A 22,497-nucleotide genomic window follows, 5' to 3' on the forward strand; every position below is an offset into this window, starting at 1 on the left:
TCCAATATTCAAAGCCAGTGAAGATTTTATTTCTGTAACATGGGAATCTATCATGTTTGTAGTGCTGGTATTCATAGTGCCTCTTCTTTTATAGACTTGATTGTGTCTAAAGCAAAGAAAATCATGGCCTTAATATTCAGTATCAGCTCTGTTTTATCTTGCACCTAGTTACTTTATAGGATTTCCTAAATTAGCCTTCAGGCCATACACAACTGAATCTGAGCCTGAAGTAGATGGTTCATACTGGAGGTGTTGCAAGTACAGTCAATGCAAAGAGCCTGACAGTGCTCTTTAGACAGGCAGTTTCTCACACCCTGCTTCCAGCAAATGCAAACGTGTAATTCACTAAATTGTGGAAAAATCACCCTGAAACAAGTTCATCCCTGGGAAGGGAACACAGAGACAGCTGCTGACAGCACAGCTGAGTTGCACCACTCAAGGCCATGCAGCTCAGCTGACATTTTCTGTGCCTGCTGAGAGATAACCATGGGATTTGGAACCCAGTGAATTTCTTGGGATGCCGGGCTGAGCCTCTCCCTGGGAGACTGAAGCTTATTGCCAGGACTGTAACTTCAGACAGGACCAAGATGCTCCAAGGAGCAGCATCACCCTTTAATGGGGTGGCCACAACATTCTTCTTCAGTTACCATAACCATGTTGATGCAAATATATTGACAAGTCAGACTAATGGACAGAGTCTTTCCATGCCCATCAGTGCAGCATAACTCCTGGGCAAAAAAGTAATTTTGCTCCTTCTTTGGCTATCCTATTAAGTGAAGAAGTAACAGCAAAAGTTGATTTCAAGATCAAATGACTGATATAACTCTCTCTTGCTCCAGAGGGAAAATGATCCCATCAGACCTTGAAAGAAGAATTGTTGAAGCCAAACAGAAAGTAAGTTTACCAGCTTTCTTGCTTCCAAAAAAGACAGAAACCCAAAGAATGGTAAAGCCGGTTGTTTGTTTTCCTTGGTTAAACAACACAGGCTTGCCCATTAAGTTTTGATTTATTTCTTAGAAATGTAGCCTGCCAATTAATGAGGCAAGAATTGTTGAGAAAAATATGTTTAGAGCTACTTTATAATCCATGAGTTATTTGGCTTTCTTTTTATATGATGTTTTGCATAACATCCTCCTCTTTTATATTATCAGGCTATGTATGATGCAGCTTCTCAGTTAAATATTGTCAAAACCAGAGTAATAATTTTGGGGAATTTGTTTTATTCTAATGCATTGAAAATACTTTTCATAGACTCACCAAATCAATGGAAGGTAAACTAAAATCCACATATCTCTAAAAGTGCACACACTATTGTATTTGTTCAGTAAGAGATGCTAGAATTAAAACATCATATTAAAGTATGCAATGAACACAGCCCTGTGCTTTCAGCATTTATGTTTACTAGACACACTGCAACAAAACCTGATAAATAACACAAATCTTCATTGAAAGCACATTTTTTTCCAATAAAAGCAATACAGTAGATAAAAACATAAGGCAAAATGACAGTAGAGTGCCACACAAAACTACTGACTGTTGCAGAAGAAAGTTTGGACTTTCTTGATGGTTTGAACCCCAGTTCTGCAAAAAAAAAGTAGCCACTCTTGACCTCTAAGTATTCCTTATGAACTCAATGTAACTAAAAATGAAATTAAAATTAAATACTAGTATAAATTCTAGCAGACCCCAGATCTCATAGTGCAGAAGTGATGGCTGCCAAGTGCTCTGCTGTGAGGCACAGCATTTAGCAGAGGGAATCCAAGAAAAAGTCCCTGGGCTCTGTGGAGGCTGCTGCTTCTACCTTTGAAGGACTGTCTCCCTGCTCTGTGTGAGGGATGGGGCTGGTGGTGAGCCCCACACTGCCCCAGGAGATTCCCTCAGACACGATGTTCCCACTGACAAAACTGGGGCACCACGTTACCAGACACTCACTGGGATAATTGCAATGTAGCCCAGGGCACAGTCCACCAGAAATGCTTCTCTCACCGTGGTGCCTGGTTCAGGTTTGTTTATGTGACATCCTGCAGTGCAGACGTTTTTTGTTTCAGGCAGGTGGGGTGAAGCAGAATTGTTCTGTTGAACCCTTACCTGTCTAATGCACCCTAATAAATGGAGGATACTGGTTTGGAAGTTTGCTGCCACCTTAAGGTAGAAACTATAATATCACTGGCATCTAAACGTGGAGAAAACCAGTGTAAGAAAGCAAGGATGTCCTCTGGGAAACACTTGTGGGGTCACTGTGGGGGCAGCACAAGGGGAGCTGGGGCTGCCGTGGGATGAGGGGGCTGCAGCACTCTGAGCATGCATAACATCTCTCTGCTTTCTTGCAGGGATTTGTTCCTTTTCTGGTGAGTGCCACAGCTGGGACAACAGTGTATGGGGCGTTTGATCCTCTCATAGCTATTGCAGACATCTGCAAGAAGTACAAAATCTGGATGCACGTGGATGTAAGTGTCATCATACATGGAAGGCTGGATTACAAGGTGTATTAACATTAATTTATTATTTTGGAGAGTGTCATCTTGTACAAAACCCATTGTATTTAGTTGCTGTAATTAAGTCTAACTTCCAAGCACTGACTTCCCACTCTGAGAGGCTCAGGTCAGGGTGATATTTTAGGAACCGTGACTGTAGTTGTACTTGTAGCAACTGGGACACTTAAGATGACCTAGTTTGAGGGCTTTTGGCTTTCAGCTTTATCTTTAAATGCCATTAATAAAGAAACACGTAAGAAGTGTATTGAGCACTGGCTCAGCTTCAGCAGCAGCTGCAAAATAAATACATAAGGAAAAGGATACATTTTCTGGAATAAAGTACTGCAAATTGCTGATCAGGTTAATGCAAGTGCTAGGGAAATTTATCAGATTGGCTACTTAGCTTTATCCAGGCTCTTGCCAAGAAATCTTTCTGAAGGATCATCTTTCAGCCCTAGAATATCTTCTGTGTCATTTTTGCAAATCCTTTCTCCAAAAAGGCTTGGTAATTGACTTCCCGTAGGTTTGGGATTCTTGATTTTGTATTACTGTGTCAGCCAAAATCAGTCCATTCAAAGGAAGAATTTGTATTTACCTTAAATACTTCTCAGTTGCATGAAATGCCTGCTTGTCCCAGATCTCTGTGAGGAAGGCAAATGAGTAGAGGACAAGCAGTAGTAGGTCCAAAATATGATTGAAATCCCCCAAAGCAGCTGAGATCCCAGTCTGGTTTGTTATTATAACTAGTGACTCCAAGAGAAAAGGCAGCTGACCCGAGAGCAGATCTGCAAGTCGTTAATTACAGCGAGGGGGTGCAGCCCAGTGTTCGATGTGCCGGTGTCAGAGGGACAAGTGAGGGGTTTGCAGATGATAAGGGTGAGTGCCTGGATTAGGGGCTATTAACCACTGCTTCCAAACTACTGGAAGAAAATTGTTAGCACAGCTCATGCCTCAGGCCCCATCTGCCTGGTCATTTTGGAATGTGTCACATCAGCAGGATAAAAAGTGTCCCAAACTGCTGGGAACACACAGATGTCATCACAGAGGAAAGCAGAGCTCTCATTAAGATAATGTGTCTTGCCTTCCAGGGAGCATGGGGTGGTGGGCTCCTGATGTCGAGGAAACATAAATGGAAGTTAAATGGCATCGAAAGGTATGATTTATTAGTATCAATAAAAGACATTTATTAAATGCATTTTAACATGAGTGATTACCGCAGCAATGCCTGTAAAAATTAAGGATCAATATTATCTCTGAGATACAGCTGGGAGAAATCATATAAACTGCCCTTCCGGTTGAAGCAGCATTGCAGAGTGCCTTTGTGTTACGGTAATGTGGCAATTTGTTTTGAAGTACAAACAGCAGATATTCCATGCTTGCTTCTCTGTTCTCACATACACAGGTCCAGAGCAGTTTCTGCAGCATCCTCTAATTCAGCATCCAACATGAATTAGCAATTTAATTTCTCTAGGAAGTGAATCTTGTAGGTCTTGTACACTTGAAGTATGAAACTTTAAGTATAAAACATGGGTGCACCTGCAGTTAGGACAGATGTCTTGCTCTGTCTCTGCTGGAGAGACTAACCCTCTCCAGACTGTGTTATTGATGTCTTCAGTAAATCTGTGCCTGGATATATACACAGTTGTAGTCATGAGCTCATAAACTTTGTAGATAATGGAGGTGAACATAAGTGATGGAAGGACTGATCAGGCTGGAAGGACTGATCTTAAAAAGAGCTGCTTACTCAGAAAGTAAGTTTTAGTTAAGCTCTGGAAATCCTTTCTATAGGATGTTGAGGTTTAAGTACATTCAGGGAAAGACAAAAAACATTCAGGATTTCTGTGAGCCAAAGGAGTGGAAGCTTAGAAGGTATTTAGAGAAAGTTCATGGGTGCTTGCCCTGTTTTGTGTTCTTCCCAGTCACCCATTTAGTCCCCTTTCCAGAGGCAGTATGCTGGGATAGATGGAGTCACTTGCATTTCTGTACTTACTAAAGCTCATGATGTTTGAGAGTAAATCATTACTCCCTTCCTCCTTTATCACTAAATCAAGTTGCTGTTCCTTGCCAATTAAAATTACAAACTTCCTCATCCTGATCCTGGAGATTAGGAGGATACCTTGATGATTCAGTTCTTTTCTCATACATCTCTCATGCAAAATTTGGAAAGCAGCCAGTGATTCTATGAATTTCATTTATTTAAGACTGCCTACAGCACTCCAGACTTACATATCATGCATTAAAAGGATATATATCCAAATATCCAGCAAGTAAAAATGTACATCGTTGCCTGTGAGGGCAGAGTGTGAAACAAAGGATTTGCCTCCCAAATTATTGTCCAAATTGTGCTGGAATGAGAAGTTCAGGTTAAATTTACTTTGGAGCATTTTCTGCATAACATGCTTTAGATCCAGAACTCCACTGGATTTTATTAAGTGTTTTGATAAGCACCATCTCAGTATGTTAGGAAGTGAATTAAGGAAATCTGTTATTTTGAATGCTGTTCCTCTGCTTTCTGGACACAGTGGCTTGTTTCAGTTTGTCCAGATCTCAAGTGTTGGAACTTTTAGAGCAGACCTTTCATGGACCTTTCTGTTTCATGGTAGATAACGGAGTCATCACAGGTCTGGGTAGAAGCAAACTGAAGCTGTTACTCATGTTTGATAGGAGAGGGAACATTTACTGCAGCACACTGTGTTCTGAGTACTCACATCCTTCTGGTAACAGTCAGTCCAGCAGAAATATTCCTGTCACAGGAGGACGAGTTGCAGCAGTCTCCCCATGGCAGATTCCAAGGTGCTGGAAGGCACCCTGAAGGAAACACAAGCCCCAGTGTGTGGAGCAGATAGGTCTGGCCAACATCAGGAGTTCCAGCCTGGTGTCCCCGTCCAGAGACTCAGGCAGGGAGTGACAGCAGCATGAGAAAAGCATGTGTGCAGTGAGTGAGTGCTCCTTAGAGGCTCTGGGCATCCTTCCAGGGGCTGTGGCTGGTCAGTGATTGCATGAGTATGTATTTAATGCTGGCTTAGGACCAAATTCTGCCACTCATGGATCTCTCCTGTCATCCATTTGAAATCTGTAAAGGAAAAACATTTCTTTTTTTTCTATCTTTGACCCATAGCCAAAAAATCATATAGGTCCTTGGTGCTCAGTTATTTGGGCAAACATGAGATGCTTTTAGAAAACATCTGTGGATTCTTACAGATTTTTTTACCTCACTTTGTCTTGGTCAGCAATTTCTTCTAACATATACTAATGGCAGAAGCCCAAAATAACTGATAACAAATGAAAAATTATGGATTTTTATTTTACATAATTCATTATTTTTCTGTGTGAAATTGGTATCTAATTAGGTAAAAAGGTGACCGTAGGATAAATTAAATGTTTCAGACAGATAATTCACATCAGTAAGTAACCTTTTTGCTTCAGAAAATGCATACCACTATTGTTTTTTAGAGGTCTCTTAAAGAATTTCTGTCTGATTTTGCATAGGCACAAAAAAATTTAAGAAGTATCATATCAAGGGAAGTTCACAGACCTGAGTGGATGTTCAGAGCCATTAGCTTTGGTGTTGTAATCAGATGACTGACTGAGCTGATTAAAAGCTGCCAGATACTCAAAAAGCCAAGCCAAGTGGCCAGATGTTGCCTGTGGAAGACTGTTCCCTACAGGTTTTGCATCAGGCACTTGCACAGTACCATTTAAATAGCAAAGAAGAAAGCACAGAAGTACTGCCTGATGTCCATGTGAATTTTGAAGTTGCTTGCTTTGAAAGAGTGGAAGCCATTTGGCCGGAGGTGCATAAACCTGTAGCACTGTCTCCAAGTCTCACAAAGGAAAACACTGCTAGGTTCTAACATGCTCACCTCTGATGATATCAGTGTTACCTGCAAGTGTGTCCTGGGTCCTTTAAGTTTTCACATGCCTCAGCTGACTGATTTATACCATCAAAATACAAATCACTGCACTAGATGAAATCATGTGCACAATGTGTCCTTGACAGCTAGCCAGATAGGATGCAAATATATACATTTATAGCTAAGTCATCATATGTAACAATAGTAATTATAAAATAGCCAGTCAAATATAACACAAAATGAAAATAATAAACAACTGGACAATCTTCCATTCAGCGCTTACTGCAGTCCCAAATGCCTCTTCTCTAGACCATGTTGTGTCAGCTCTCTGTTCCCAAAATCTAGGCTGACAGCAATTTTTCCAGCACATGTGTCCTGGAGGGAGGCATGATCAGACTCTTTTCTGGCAAGATGGGTCATTTTGACGCTTATTACTGTAGTTGTGTGAATTGCTGTAACCAAGCAAAAATGAGGGAGCTATGAAAATTTGCTATCATCAGAGCAACAAGAAACATTAGTTTGGGCCATGTTTTCCAGGTTACTCAGAGACTTAGTGATACCCAGAAGTATTTCAAGGAACTATTCTAAATGCCTGTGTGAGCTAATTATTAAAATCTTGCTGAAACTGGAATCAGAGGGAGGGAGATCTGCTAGGTTGCCAGATTCCTATCTGCATCTTTAATTGACTGTGCAGTTTTAGAAAGTTCATCAGTAAAGTTTGTGCTTTTAGGAAGTTTGCCCTATGTAAGTATAGATGACTCCCCAGAAAGTTTAATACTGATTAAATTTAGTGGATAGAGCAATTATCCTGTGGTAAATTGCCAGGATTGTCATCCAAAAGCCAACTGGAGTGGATTAGGTCCCCTGTGAAGGCATTGCTTTCCTAATATCAGCCATGATAATTTTCAGCTTTGCTTGCTCAGAAAAAGAAAAAAGTGAGTATTGCTACATGATTAGTATTATTCTAATAATTTCTAAATGCCTCTGGGGTTTCATCACACAGTACAATATCTGAGTTTCATGTGGTTTTCTGTTCCAGAGCTAACTCAGTAACCTGGAACCCACACAAGATGATGGGCGTCCCACTGCAGTGTTCAGCCCTGCTAGTAAGGGAAGAGGTATGTCACAATATACGTGCTTCTCTGCTTCTTTCTGGCACTTCTGAAAATCCTGGATATTTTCTTCATAACTGTGCTGTAGGTGATATTTGCTAAGGTGATGAGGATTATAACAGGAACTGAGAAAATACCTCTATTTTTGTGCTTCAGCCATGACTGCAAAAGGAATTAAAGCAGATGTCTAGCAAAAATGAGGCAATCAATGGCAATATCTATACAGAGTTTTGTGACTTTCCATTCTAAGTGTCCATGGTAAAGTTGTGGCTGCATAACTGTGTAACCCCACTAGTTGCTGTGTAGCATAAGATGTAACTGCAGGCGAACTCTGGTCCTCCTGGGGTGAAAGTCATGGTTTACATGCAGCACAACATTTGGTCCAGAATCGAGGCATCATTACACTTTCTAGACTTTCATGATATTCCTACCCAGCTTTGATCTATATATCCACTTGGGGGCACATGGAAGTAAAAATGGAACAGTAAATGCTCTTGGAATAAAAAGTAGACATTTCATTTAGTGCTAGAATTTGAATTACCCTTCAAGCCTGTAATTTTCACATAACCATCACTTACTGGGACAGCTGCCGTACAGCCACCACTTAATAGACCAGCTATCAAAAAGCTGGTTGCTGTTTTGCTAACAGCTGTACAACAGATTGTATACAAAGTGATTGCATTTAAGAAGAGAGAAACTGGCTTTTATTTGCCCTCTGGGTCAGTTCCCCAAGACAAAGCCTGCCTGGCTGAAGTCAGTACCATCCTTGACTTCTAGTGAGAACAGATGGTTCAGATTAGGAGAAAGTCAATTCTTTTTTCCCCCTTTCATTTTGCTATCTCAGTTTTGAGTTACACATAAAGATTAGATTTGATGATAAACAGCCATGTTATGATTCTTCTTGGACTGGAAATTGCCATTTTAGGCAACAGCCCTAAGGTATACCATAAACTTGGTTGAGATCTTAACTAGAGCCAGAATGTGTCTCTCTGCATTTTACTTAAAAAGCTAAAAAGGAAACCTCATGCTTTCATGAGGCCAGGTTTCGTCACCTTGTTTGCTTCTGTTCCTCCCACAAAGTTACCTCTTAGAATGGTATGTTGCAGCCCAGAAATAGCTCTAGCTGGGTTTTTAAAGGCCATATGCTCTTCTGCCTGTTCAAAGCTTTCTATACAGCTTAAGCATCCAATCTACGGCTGAGGGCTTTGAAGAAAATAACTGTTCCTACAAAGAAAGAAAACAATAAAAATAAGAATTTTAGAGACCAAATCAATTGAAAAGTGCTGTGATACTCTTTGGATTAGTCACTAGTTGTCTTGGTGTGACTCAGAAAAGAAGCCTTCAGAGGAATGGAGGAAAAGGAACCAGAACAAAGAATAAAAGGCAAGATCCAGAAATGAAATTAAGCTTAGGAATGCTAGGAAGCACAATGTACAGCTTTTTTTAAAAATTATTTGGATGTGGGAGTGGATTATACATTGCTGGATCAGGTACCAAGGCATCTTGGGCACCGATAGGGATTAGTCCATTGAGTAACTAAGTCTAGTTTTGTGCTTTTGATCTTCGTTTTGCACTTAGACATATATTCAACTGATTTTGGGTGTTTGTAATTTTTCACCCAAAGCAACCCTCAAAGCAGTAGTCAAATCTGTGCCAACATCCCTGTGCTTGTGTCTTTGTGTCCATAAGGGATTGATGCAGAGTTGCAATCAAATGCATGCTTCCTACCTCTTTCAACAAGACAAGCACTACGACCTGTCTTACGACACGGGAGACAAGGCTTTGCAGTGTGGACGGCATGTTGATGTCTTCAAGCTATGGCTGATGTGGAGGGCAAAGGTAGGACTGCCTGCTACACATTTGTTTGTATTAAAATAATGCACACCAGATACACTTGAGGGTTTGTTTTTTTTCTGTAATCACAATTTTAGAAAATACCTGACCTGAATTTCATATATATAACATGAAAGAAAGAACATTATTATTTTCTGAGGGTTTTATACTTTTAACGACAGAGCTTCAAAGCAGCACACATGATTTTGAAACTTGAACTGTATATAGCTTTGCATAGCATTTGCCTTGTGTAACTGTAGGAGTCTAACATCATAAATCATATACCTAGGAATGTTGTTACAAAGATTTCTGGAAATAAACAGATGTTTTAATTATATTCAGAAATTATATGTGGCAAATCAAGATGAATACCTAGTTTCATTGCATGCAGTAGATATGACGTAATCTTTAGAAGGAGTAGAGGAAAACTCATCAAAAACTCTTCACTGGGAAATCTGTAAACACCAGCTCTAATGATAACTTTATCTAATATTGCTAAATAAGTTCTTGCATGTATTTATTCAATCTATTATGTCAGGTTGCCTAAGGTTGGTTCACAGGAGATGACATTACTGTTTTCATTTCCAGAAAGCCTTAAAGATGTGCTTCATTAAGCCTCGGAGGAGGTGTGGGAGTCTGTAAAGGAGGATGCAATAGCTGTTGTGCTAACTGGGGTCTGCAGAGCAGCAGGCAATTTTAGCCACATGTCTCTTTTACTCCAAGCCTTTCTCCCAGGGCTACCTCTACTCTGTTTTGAAATCTCTACACAGAGGGATAATGACACGGGCTTTTAAGTCAGTTCTGCACTGCCAGAACAGATTTAGCAGGGACATGCATCCATTACTCAGAGATATGTCTGCTAAAGCCCATTTTTTCAATATGCCTTGTACTGCTTTTTCTCTTCTCACACTCTGCTTGTAATATTAACATTAAAAAATAGGATGTGTGTTTCTTAAAGATTTTATTCCAGCTGTTTATTCCCTTTTCTCCCTCTTGAAGCTGCATCCTTTGTTTGAGGCATCACAGTTGGTGATTGCAGAAAAAATTATGATGTCACAGAGAGGATTATGACTTCTGCCAGAGATGAAAAAGTGGGCTTTTCTGCAGCCCTTAAAAACACAGCTTCTGCGTTTGTATGGTATCTGTTAGAAAAGAGAATACTACAGAGGCAGGGTAGTATCTGAACAAAGTGTGCATTTTCACATGCATAAGACTGGGCTCTAAAAGTGTGTCTACCCATTCTGTGCTTAACTAAAAAATAAAAAAATATTCTTGGAAATTCCCCAGTATATCATTCCTGGAAGATTAAAATCCCCTATTCTGAAAATAGTGGGAGACTCCCCATGTCTGGAACTCAACATCTCCTGAAGACCCCACACTGTGCCAGTCCAAGCTATCCAAAACCGTCCTCAGCCTCTCTGCAAAATCTACCAAAGGCACCCTTTGAGATGCTTTTCATGTTCTTAGCAAAATATTCCTGAGAACCAAGCAAGTACCTGATGCTTATTTTGCAGATTTGGCTATAGGGATGTCAGTGGCAAGAGTTAGAGACAAATGAGCTCTGCTTATCAAAGTGCCCTTCAACACATAGAATCAGATCCTTAACTGATCTCACTGAGACTTTTGAGAGGTGACTTGTGCTAATGTATTGGCAAGTATTGCATGGTCCTTTTTCCCTTTTAATTCACAGAGCAGGTATTTATGTAACTGCTTTTCTTCATCTCTCTGTAAAGGGAACCACAGGATTTGAAGCACAAATTGATAAGTGCTTGGAACTTGCTGAATACCTATACAATAAAATAAAGAACAGAGAAGGGTATGAAATGGTATTTGATGGAAAGGTATGTAGTGCTACATATTTTTCTCAGTTGGTCAACACTGTCTGGTTCATTACCTATTGGGATGCTACCAACAGGTCAAATCAAACAGCATGAGACAGAAAGCAGGGACCCTTGTAACAAAACCTCTTGTTGTGCCAGTTCCTCTCTACCTCATGGAATGCAGGAACAATGGAGGTGAGGCAGCTGTGCATAAGTGTTCAGTTTGCTCAGTTTAACCCTGCTGAAACAAAACACCAGGATCTCAGCCTAACACAACACACCGAGGCACAATGAAAACCAGGCTCTTATGTTATAAAAACAAGTTGCAGTTTCCAAAAAGCAGGGTCTGTTAGGAGTGGGGGTATGGTACCCCAGACACTGAAAGGACAGTTGTACAGAGCTGTTTTATCAGCATTCTTAGGTGGCAGTCACAGGGGAGCTGGGGTGACCTGGAGGGACCATCTGCACTGAGGTCCCTGCTGTGATGGGGTGCAGCCAGCAGGGCAGGGGCTGGTGTTGCTTGGGTGCAATATCACCAGATATCACCTGGCATGCAGATATCACCAGGCATGCAGATATCACCAGGCATGCAGATATCACCAGGCAGGTTATGTGGAGAGACTCCAGCTGAGATGGGATTCCTGGATACCAGGAGCTTGACAGGAGCACAGTGCCCAGGGCAAGGCAGTGCAGCCTGGGTTGGGTGGCTGTACCTCTGCTGTGCTTGGCCATTGCTGTGGGGCAGCCTCTCCAGCTGTGAGGGCTGGGGACAGGCCTGGTAGAAACCTCTGTTACAAAGTTAGCTGGTGTTCTGTCTGTAAAGGAGAACAAGGATGAACATCACTGTTTCTTTACAGGCTCATATCCACATACCACTATGGAATTTATTTCCCCCACCTCCCATGTCATCACTGAATTTGGTCCACTGGGTCTGATGATGAGTGAAGGAACTGGCAGCAGGAGGAGTTGCTGTAACTCACATTTAGCATCCAGCAAAGAACATAGCAAGTCAGGCAGCTGTTGGGAAATTGGAAAAATGCACAACATGTCCACTAGGTCTTACTTTATGCCTTTCTGCTTAGTGCTCCCATAGATGTTAAATGAGCTAAAATGCTGTGGTGCATGCATATTAATATAGCAGCTAGCAGAATCAAACTGAGAAGTAATAAATTTCATTAAATATAAGAAAATCTTTGACTGTCTTATGCACCACCTGTGGCTTCTGTTTACAGAATCAGATTTTGTATTATTCTGTCATGTAATAAAAGTAAATGACACAGTCCTTACCTCTAAATTATCTGTAATAGACTCTTGCCTTAGCCACACGATCCCTTCAAGCCCCTGGAGGGGACAGGAGCTGCAAAATCCAGATGCCTTTCAGAAAGGCATAAATACATTTGCCCAGCTGGATGATGTGTTTCTGCATCTGACACCCTGGGAATAAATTGCTTAAAATTATATTTTCTGCATTAATAATGATGATGACTCTCAGTGGACCACAATAATGAAAACCATTGACTGCTGTCACAAGATGATGTATGAGAGGGAGGGAAGGCATGAACTTAATTGCAATTGAGATATTATGAGCATTTCTTACAACATAAACTATTATTATTCTGTGCTTAGCCTCAGCACACAAATGTCTGCTTCTGGTACATACCTCCCAGCTTGCGTGGAATGGAGGACAGCGAAGAGAGAACGAGCCGCCTGATGAAGGTGAGCACTGAAACCTTTGCAGGCAGGCAATCCCCAGAATGATCTCCCAGGACACAGGGCAGGGTGAGGTTCTGGCAAAGGACATGGTCATTTTACTGCAGGTCAGTGTTGGCACCACCTTGCTCTGGTCGCCAGGTGTGGTATTCCCTGCTTTGCCTGATCTCCAGAGCACGTATTTGCTCTGTGTTTATGTACTGAAGCCACTGTGAACCACAGTCACTAATCCCAGCAAGGGCAGCAAAAGCTCAACAAGACTACAGCACAGCTACTGTGTCCCTGTCAGCAATACTGAGGAACTAGCAGAGGGAAATTTCCACAGTCATTTAAAGGGCAGGACAGAGAAAGGGGATAAATTGAATGCCTTTTCAATGTGACATTTATTCCTTACTGGAGGTTAATGTTTTTACATTGGATGTAATTTCATTTCAGCTGCTTGTAGCTCTCCATCCGCTATAAAAAAAGGAAGTATACTCTGTTTTAATAATAATGAGGGTGATGATAATAATGAAAATAATGATAATAATGACAATAATAATAATATTCATTATCATCATCCCCTACTTTTTGTTGCTCTACAGGTGGCACCAGTGATAAAAGCCAGGATGATGGAGTATGGCACAACCATGGTGAGCTATCAGCCCCTGGGAGACAAAGTGAACTTCTTCCGGATGGTCATCTCCAACCCTGCAGCCACTCACCAAGACATTGATTTCCTGATTGATGAAATAGAGCGCCTGGGACAAGATTTATAATAACTGGGTGTGAAAGTCTGTTCCTGGACCTCTAAGTAGACAATTAAGTTGTCACAAACTGTGCGAATGTATTTGTAGTTTGTTCCAAAGTAAATCTATTTCTATATTGTGGCGTTGGAATAGAGTACAGTTTAAAATCAAGAAACATGGCTCCTTTAAAGTCCTTTCCTGAGTTTTAGAATGCCTCCTTAATAATTAGCTGCACAAAAAAGCTTTATTAAAACAAATAAGGAAGACCAGAAGATACTTACAATTTTACCCTAAATTTTAACTCTGTAATTACTTTAAATTAAAAGCAATCAGACTGAATGATGCCAAAGTTGCCCAAAATTAGGACAAAATCAGATTGGGGGAAGTGGGAAGGGGTGGTGAGATGCAGAATATACATGCTGTATGTTTAAAAGTGAAAGGATTTTGCCTTTTTCATAGTATTAGAACAGAATTTCTAATTTACCTATAGCAGCATTTCAAATGTATTTAAATAAGTATAGTTTTACAAAAGGAAATATATATATATATATAAAAAATCCTATTTTGTAAACTATATATTTTTATTTTATATGGGTTATAAAACTGCAAGGACAGAAGCTGAAAATCAACTGGGATTCCTTTTCTTTTGATGGAGGTGCCTCAAATAATTATTATTGATTATTTTAAAAGATAAGCCCACGTAATACATTTTTCTCTATGTCATATGGATTGTACATCTCCAGGTTTGGTTACTGAAAGACCTCAAGAGGACTGCAGCTCTTACAACCACTTAATAAGATCAATTACAGTACAACAGTAAGATGCTATTATTCCTAATTATGTTTCCCATGTGGCCTGAGCAGACGCACAATCAATATACAGTGCTAACCAAGACTGAAATAAGGCTGTGTTTGGATGGTTTCTGTGTTCTGTGTTTTAAAAGCCTATTTTAAAGAAAGAACAGTCATGTCTGAGTAATATTAATTAATAATTTCTTACTTCTAACTATTTCTGCTCTCAGCAGTCCTAAACTACATTGAAAACCTCACAGCTCCATAAAGAAGGTGAAGACTTCTTACAAATATACAGGTCTGCAAGACAAGGCCTAAATTAAATGTGACTACTAATCCAAGTGACAGGAATGGAGTCGAAGTACAAACTGTTTGAAAAGGATTTTCACAGTGCTGGACTCCATCCTTGTCTACAGTGAAGTCAAGATATGGCTACATCTGCCAAAGAAAAACCCCTACAGAGCCTCACAACCTTTTTAGAAAACATGGGCACAGCTCTTGCAGAAATTATTTGTTGCATCATTCCTTAGCTTTAGAGGTGTCTCTGGCATGGAAACTTAAATTTATCCTTTCTCCCCCCAACATCTGGAAGTGTTGGTAAGAGTTCTGCAGCTTAGACCTGTCTACTTATAACCCTACTAAAGTTTTAGTTTTAACTTTGCCTAAATGGCCAACTTGTGTTTGTAAAGCAATATGGTTTTGCTGTCTCTAAAATACTTGAAGACAAAAAATGAAGTGCAATGTGGGTTTAATTTCATCTAAAATAGATTAATGGAGTATTGATTCAATGTAATATGAGGACATGAAGTAAGGAAATAAATAGTGTCTGTAATTGTGTTGCCTTTATTATATTGATAGTACTGTTTTGTCACCTCAGATTGAGGCTGTGCACTTTAGATTTAAACTGTACAATGTTGCAAATCAACATGTGTTGCTGTATAAGCTTGTACAATATATTATTGAGATGTCATTATTTGTGTGGTAGTAGTATTGACTCGATATTGTAAGAACTGCATTCACGCCTGTCCCTCTACTGTATCTTTGCTTGGTGTTAACCTCTCCTCGTCAGCTTCTGGGCACGCCCCACACCTCACTTCAGTGGATTGCCATTGCTACCTGCTAGTGTTTCAAGCCAAGCTGTAGAGGAGATACCAATTCTATCAGGAAGGTCTCAATGTGACCTCTGCTACACGTGTCAAAATCAGCAGATTAATCACTGAAATACTGAGTAGAACAGCAAATTGTATTCTTTTTTCTTGCTGGGAAAAAGGCAAGCAAAGAACTTAAAAAGTAAAAATAGGACAGGGACAATGATGAAGGTGATCAGTAGCCTGGTTACATCTTGCATGTGCAATTACGTTTTAAAGTGCTAAGTGCAAACAGCATATTTATTAGATGTATGTGCCAGTCCAAGATTCACATTTGGTGTTCCAGGAGAACCAGCATTTTTTTTTTTTACACATTACTGTACTTATTGCAGCCAGGAAGGAGCGGCATAGCAATCTGTTCTTGTGTTTGACCAAAGTATCTTATCTGTGGTGTTGATCTAAATCCAAATAAAAGTGTAACATGTGACTCTGGGTCTTTTCATTAGCAGCACTGATGAGCATTCTAAGTGTTTATCACTTGTGCCATTTTGGAGCAAGGCCCCAATAAAGAGAATGTTTAATTGGAACATTTTATGTCTCTTGCTGGATTTTTTCATTACAAGATTCTTTCCGTTCACTACTGTATCATAAAAATACCAACTCCACCACCAGGCCTTTTCTGAGACAGTACTCCCAGACCTTTCTTGGAGGCAATATGCAGCATACAAGGGTAAATCTGCCATCTGGTATTCCTGTACCCTACCTTTACAAGTCAGATTTAGTTGTTTTTTCTCCTCAGACAGCCTCAATTTTTTTATGCTCTCTTTTGTCTTTTTATTTCACATGTACTTATCCCCGAATTGACCATAGATCCAAATCAGTGTTAGGACATCTGTGAAAGCAGTCAGGGCACTTGCCAGGACAGCACAGACTATACAACAGCAACAATTTAAAATGGCTATGAAGTGAAAAAGACAAAACAACCAATACAAAAACTTAAAATTTTAATCTTTACGTCTCTCCTGGCCCAAGACCACCACCCTTCAAAATCTGCCACCAATCTGCTCTGTTTCTCTTCCACCCTCTGCGTGCTGCCCAGTGCAGTACCAGCAGAGAAATAAAACACCATTAAAGCCACAGCAGTCTGAGAGTTCGTGCCTGAAATAGGATTTTTTTCTATCATTTCTCTAAGTCTCTAGAAGAATTTAAGATTAACACCTGTGCTGAATACCTGCACAGAACCCAGCTAGGAGATCTCTAAGGAGACAGAGGGAGAGCTTGCGGGGATAAATTACCGTCCTTATCCCAGTGAAGCTCTCTATTTGGCATTGGGAAGGGGAGCACTGGTTTAGCCTTTTTGAGCACTCCCCTCACAGGAGGGCATGAAGCTTGGGCTTGTAGAAGTGACTGACTTGCCTCAGTACCCAGTAGTTAATGGTTTCCAGGGTATTAATGCAGAAATAAACAATGTAGATGGGCTCTTGCGCAGCTTCTACATATCCTTGGCCTGGGTGCTGTATATATGAGAGTGGCTGAGGGGCAGAGGAGAGGCTGAAGAAGTTGTCAGCCCAGCTGATTTTTGAGTCTGATAACACAAGGTGGACCACCAAAGAACATGCCTGATGTGGTCATTGGCTCTTGATGACTTTGGCTCTTTGTGGAAGCTGCTCATCCTGTAAACGGTTTCCAGAGAGAACCCCTCGCCTACCCAACAGCTGACATCTCCAAGGAAGGCAGGTTTAATGTGTCAGCATGGCTAAGGAATGAACAAAGCAAGACAGAGCTCAAGAAAATGTGTATCTTTTATCTGACTTAGCCAAGCTAATTGCCAAGAAGAAATTCTAGATAGAGAGCAAGCCACATACAAAGCCACAAAACTCTGTAATGTGCTAATGTCTGAGTCCTACACTGTCTGAACCATCATGTTTCTACTTGACCGACCTAACTACTGGGACTAATTCAGCCATCAAGGGAAAGCCAAGTGCTGCAGCTGGAAGAATTGCAGACCTGACTTTGCTCTTCAGTGGAAAGACAGAGCACCTACAGGTCATGGCACTGTTCATTACTGCACTGTAGGATGCAGGGGTATAGATTTTACACTGTACTTTGGAGCAAGAAATTGTTTCTGATTAGAAGAAAAGGAGTCTCTACCTCTTTTTGTAATAGAATAAAAGCCTTGCTGCTGAAATTCTTGCACTGCAAATGAAGAAGAATAAAACCCTGTTCCATAAATCCCCATTTCATGAAGAGAGCAAAGGCTGTTTTCTCCAGAAAAGTCACACATCAAGCAAAGATGGAAACCTCCCATTCTCCCACTACTCTACTACAGCTCTTCCTGTGCACATTCTCACTCCAGCTGATGCCTGATGCTGAGAATTCCAAAAGCATTCAAATATCTAACTTCCATGATGTTAACCCAGATTGCTTAATCCCAGTCCTCTAGAGTACTCACTCTTAACCTGTGACCTGTAATCCCTGGGAATAATTTTCCATAGGTCTGTGACCAACAGTCAGGAAGGACAAGTTCAATGCACTGCTCTGCAGTATGCGAATTTCTAAAGGACTCCACACCTTCCATAGAAAGGAATTGTTTCTCAAACACTAGATTCTGCATTACAAGTAACAGGATCTAGTGCATTACTGACATCTGACCTACACTGGACATTAAAACCACATCAGATTTTAATTATATAGCAACAGAAAGGTACAAACATTAAGCTAACAAGTGAGGGAGTACAAGAGTAGATGTACTTAATTTGTCCCATTACCCTGGAAAATGTTATTATTTTATATAATCCTTATCGGTAAATTTCCATTTTCTCCCACTTACACACTCCCTGCATGATGGACTTCTATTTTCCTACCCATCCTCCTCTGCCTGTAATGAAAGTGGTTCTGGAAAAAGAGATGTTCAGGATTTAATGTAAAGATGTTTTTGTTGCTCTGAGAAGCCAAAAGGAAATGGCTTGTGTTAAAAGAGTTAGCTGCAGCCCACAGCTCTTCAAAGGCAGTCTGTAAAGAGGGATGGGGCCATGTGGTTGGGGACTGCACACACCAGGACTGCCCAGCAAAGCTCCCCAGGTGCTCCTTTGCTGGGATACAATGCCCACCATGGAAAGTGACTCCACAGCAATCCCTGCCAAACAGCTCCAGCTAATTTCCCCATTCAGATGAGCCACTGCTGTTTGTACTGCACTGAAAATAGAAGCATGGAAATGACTTGGGCACAGAACTTTTCTCAGGACTTTGTCTCATATGATGATTTTTTCTCTTTCACCAGTATCTCCTTCTGACCAAGAGAGATGTTGGAAATAAAATATGAAGTTTTACTGAAGCTTTTAGGCAATTCTCTGTCTGGATTCCTCTTTCAATGAAGTTGACTTTGAGAAGTAGGTAGTTTCTTTTCACCAGTTCCCAGATGCATGACTTCCACCAGCATATTTCACCAGCATGATAACCCTCCTGGCTGCAGAAAGCTCAGAGACACAAGGACAACAGCTCTGCAGAGAGGATTCCAGGGGCAGGTGGGACTGTGCACCTTCCTTCTGTAGCAGGCACCTATGTCCCTTCTGGGATCAGAACACACAGAAATGAGTTATCAATCCACATCCTTTATCCTATGGCTATTGGCTCTTGCACCAACAGTTTGGGCTGCTACTCCAGATAAGTCTATCTATATTAAATTTGGGAGATTGAGAATTAAACTGTATTAATAGTGATGCTAATGAGCAGGGCATTAATAAAATGCAGAGTGCCATAAGTAAGATCCTACTACTCAATGAGATTCATGGCATCTCTGAATAGATGCCTTAAAATAAATTTTTAGACTAGAAGCTTTTAGACTAGAAGCTTATCATTGTGTTATTATCTGTAATAACTTTGGATTAAAAAAAAAATTGTTTCCTGTTTTAAGACTATAGACCCGATAAGCTGCCTCAGGAGCTCATATCCAACAGCAAATGACAAATGGCAATGTTATAATATAGTGCAAGTGCCTATATCTCACTTTGTCCTTTTACCTTTAATACAACTGAGTTGCAATACTGGCTACTACAGAAGTGTTTACCTTGCTTATCCAAAAAGATTACATCTCACATTTGCTAAAATTTCCATACATGTCAGTAGTTGAGAGAAATAATCATATTGAAGTGATATACAAAATACATACAATTTTTGGTAGTGGTCAAAATTGTCAGTTCAGGCACACATTTAGGGCCTTGTTTGTGCATATCATGGTTCAGTTTGTGTTGGTTCATTTCTCCCTTTGCCATTTCTCTTATTTCGTGTTTTTATGAGCTGGTGTCTCAGAAAAATCTACAAGGAAATCATGTATTGTTGACATGACACTGACACCCGAGAGGAATGCACGGATCATTTCACCACTTTGCCATCGGTTCTGAAACAGCCTGCCTTTTTTTGCCACTGTGACAGACTTTGTCTTCTACAGATGACAATTTGCAATCACTTTCTTTTCTTCTGCTAGTTTAGCTATAGTCATTATGAAAGAAGGGATAAAAATAATCAAACTCAAAAAGCCTTCCAGTGATTGGAGCTGATTATAGATGCCTCAGTTGTAACACAGCTGAAATTACTGATGTATTACGGTGCTTGAAAGCAATTTAATGGCAGTAACTCTTAAATAAATTGCAGCTATTGATCACTAGCCTTCATATTTCCTGCACAGAAAGCCTCCTCTTTGCTTACATTGTAGGCAGCCTCACTTGCTCCCAGGCTTGTTTTTTGCTCCCAGAATGAGCCAACGAAACCACTTCTATGGAAAACTGGACACATTTGGCAGGAGAGGTCACCACAGGGTCTAATGCAAGCAGAAGCGGCAATGCTGCACCAAATTTGACTTCTGCATTACAGAGGATGTTGCAATTAAAAAAATACTCCTGTTCTCTCTCAGGAACACAAAAAATACCCAGGTGTCATGCACAAAGATGTCATTCTGCAGGCTGTAACAGGCTTCTTGGTACTCACAGAATCATAGAATCAGTTTGATTGGAAAAGGTTTCTAAGATCATTTATTCCAGCCATTAACCCAACACTTCCAAGTCCACCAGTAAATCATGACCCCAAGACATAGCAGTGGACTGGGATGTCCATTATCCTCTGCTGTATTATTACTACAGTCACTGAACATGAACTAACTTAAAGTTGATGCTCATGAAGGACTGCTACTAGAAGAGAAGCAGAAAAAATAGTCTGAAGATCCAGAAAGGCTCACAGAGGTCTCCTCTCTCATTCAGTGTTTTGGTGGTTGGGACTTTCAAACATGAGGTTTCAGGTCCAAACCTAATTTTGTTAAATGAGATCTGAACCCACACCAGCACTCCAATAAAGTGCTCATGGGTGCATATAGGGGTATGAAATGTTCTTAATCCCTTCAGTGGACATGTAATCTGAGTGAATCTGAGTAGGGCTGGCACAAAACTGATTAATATATGTACCCAGAGAGTTTCCTGTAGGTGACACAGAGAACAGCTCTGCATAAGTCTGTCCCAGACCTGATTTTTTCCAGCTCCTCACTAATGACTCAGACTGTGAAATACAGACTCTGTCTGTCAAGTGACTTGATGGTGTAGTGCAAAGAGGGGCAGAAGTCTGGGAAGAACAGAGGAAAGAAACCAACCTTGACAGCCTGGAAAAATAGGATGAAAAAATTGGTTGAGTTTCAGTAAATGCAAGTGAATGGTGTCACTTCAAGCAGGACTGTGGTGAGTTGACCCTAGCTGGACACTGGACACCAAAGCCACTCTAGCAGTCCCCTCCTCAGCTGGGCAAGGGAGAGAAAATTTAACGAAAGGTTTATGGGTTGAGATAAGGATGGGGAGAGATCACTCACTTGTTACCATCACCAGCAAAACAGACACACCTTGTAAAAATTACCTTAATTATTACCAATCAAATCAGAATAGGATAATGAGAAAATAAAAACTAAATCTTAAACACCCTTCCTTCCTCCCTCCCTTCTTCCTGTGCTTAACTTCAGATTTGCTCTACCTCCTCCCCACAGCAGCACAGTTGGGTGGGGAACTTCAGCCAGTTTATCATGTTGTTTCTGCCATTCCTTCCTCCTCAGGGGAGAATTCCTCACACTCTTCCCCTGCTCCACTGTGGGCTTGCACCCACAGGACACAGTCCTCCATCACCTTCTCCAGTTTGAGTCCTTCCCACACACTCCAGTTCCTCATGAGGTGCTCCAGTGTGGGTCCCTACCATGGGGTGCAGTGCTTCAGGAACAGGCTGCTCCAGGGTGAGTCATAAATCCTGCCAGCAAACCTGCTCCATTGTGGGCTCCCCTCCACAAGTCAACAGGTTCTGGCAGGAGCCTGACCCACCACTGGCTTTTCACAGGGTCACAGCCTCTTCAGGTGCCTCCACCTGCTCCAGGGTGGGGTCCTCCAGAGGCTGTGGGGATCTCTGCTCCCCCGTGGCCCTCCAGGGGCTGCCGGGCATGGCTGCCTCACCTCGGTCTCACCACAGGGCAGGGGAATCTCTCCTCTGGCTCCTGCATCACCTCCTGCCCCTCCTTCTGCACTCACCTTGGTGTCTGCAGAGCTCTTGCTCTCACATATTCTCACTCCTCTCTCCACCATTGTTTTCCCCCTCTTAAATATCTTATCCCAGATACCTGCCACCATCACTGGTGGTCTCAGACCTGGGCAGTGGTGTGTTCCTCTTGGAGCCAGCTGGCATTGGTTCTGTGGGATGTAGGGAAGCTTCTGGCAGCTTCTCACAGAAGCCACCCCTGTGTCCCCCGGCTACCAAGACCTTGCCAATTATCACAGTCATAGATTGAAGGTGCTTTATGTAACAGCCTTTCAAAAAGGGGTCTCAATTATTGCTGAACAATGATTTATCAGAGAGAAAAAGTACATAGTCAGCCTGGAATATATGAGTGGGAAAATGGCTTGCACCACAGGCTGAGTCATCCCTCAGATCTAGTCAACAGTGGACTGGTACAGCCTCAACAAGGACATAATATTCAGTTTTAAGCATCACACTTCCAGGAAGATACTTAGAAGAGAGCAATAATTATTAGCTATCTAAAAACATATACCCTTAAAGGAAATAGTAAATG

At 41.1% G+C, this 22,497-nt stretch overlaps 1 protein-coding gene across 3 annotated transcripts in view; it reads left to right on the forward strand.

Moving 5' to 3' along the window:
• The window catches only part of GAD2 (glutamate decarboxylase 2), a 41,371-nt gene extending 25,374 nt beyond the window's left edge, over positions 1-15,997 (forward strand). For all 3 annotated transcript variants that reach the window (XM_086861424.1, XM_023920145.2, XM_086861437.1), the window contains 8 exons: positions 840-894; positions 2,331-2,447; positions 3,563-3,627; positions 7,368-7,446; positions 9,130-9,279; positions 11,007-11,114; positions 12,720-12,809; positions 13,388-15,997. In XM_086861424.1, coding sequence (XP_086717550.1) covers positions 840-894; positions 2,331-2,447; positions 3,563-3,627; positions 7,368-7,446; positions 9,130-9,279; positions 11,007-11,114; positions 12,720-12,809; positions 13,388-13,561 — 838 coding nt within the window. In that variant the 3' untranslated portion in view covers positions 13,562-15,997. The remainder of the gene's footprint in view (positions 1-839; positions 895-2,330; positions 2,448-3,562; positions 3,628-7,367; positions 7,447-9,129; positions 9,280-11,006; positions 11,115-12,719; positions 12,810-13,387) is intronic.
• The last annotated feature ends 6,500 nt before the right edge of the window (positions 15,998-22,497 follow it).

Source organism: Cyanistes caeruleus, chromosome 1 (genome assembly GCF_971803275.1).
Source record: "Cyanistes caeruleus chromosome 1, bCyaCae1.hap1.1, whole genome shotgun sequence".
Taxonomy (NCBI): domain Eukaryota; kingdom Metazoa; phylum Chordata; class Aves; order Passeriformes; family Paridae; genus Cyanistes; species Cyanistes caeruleus.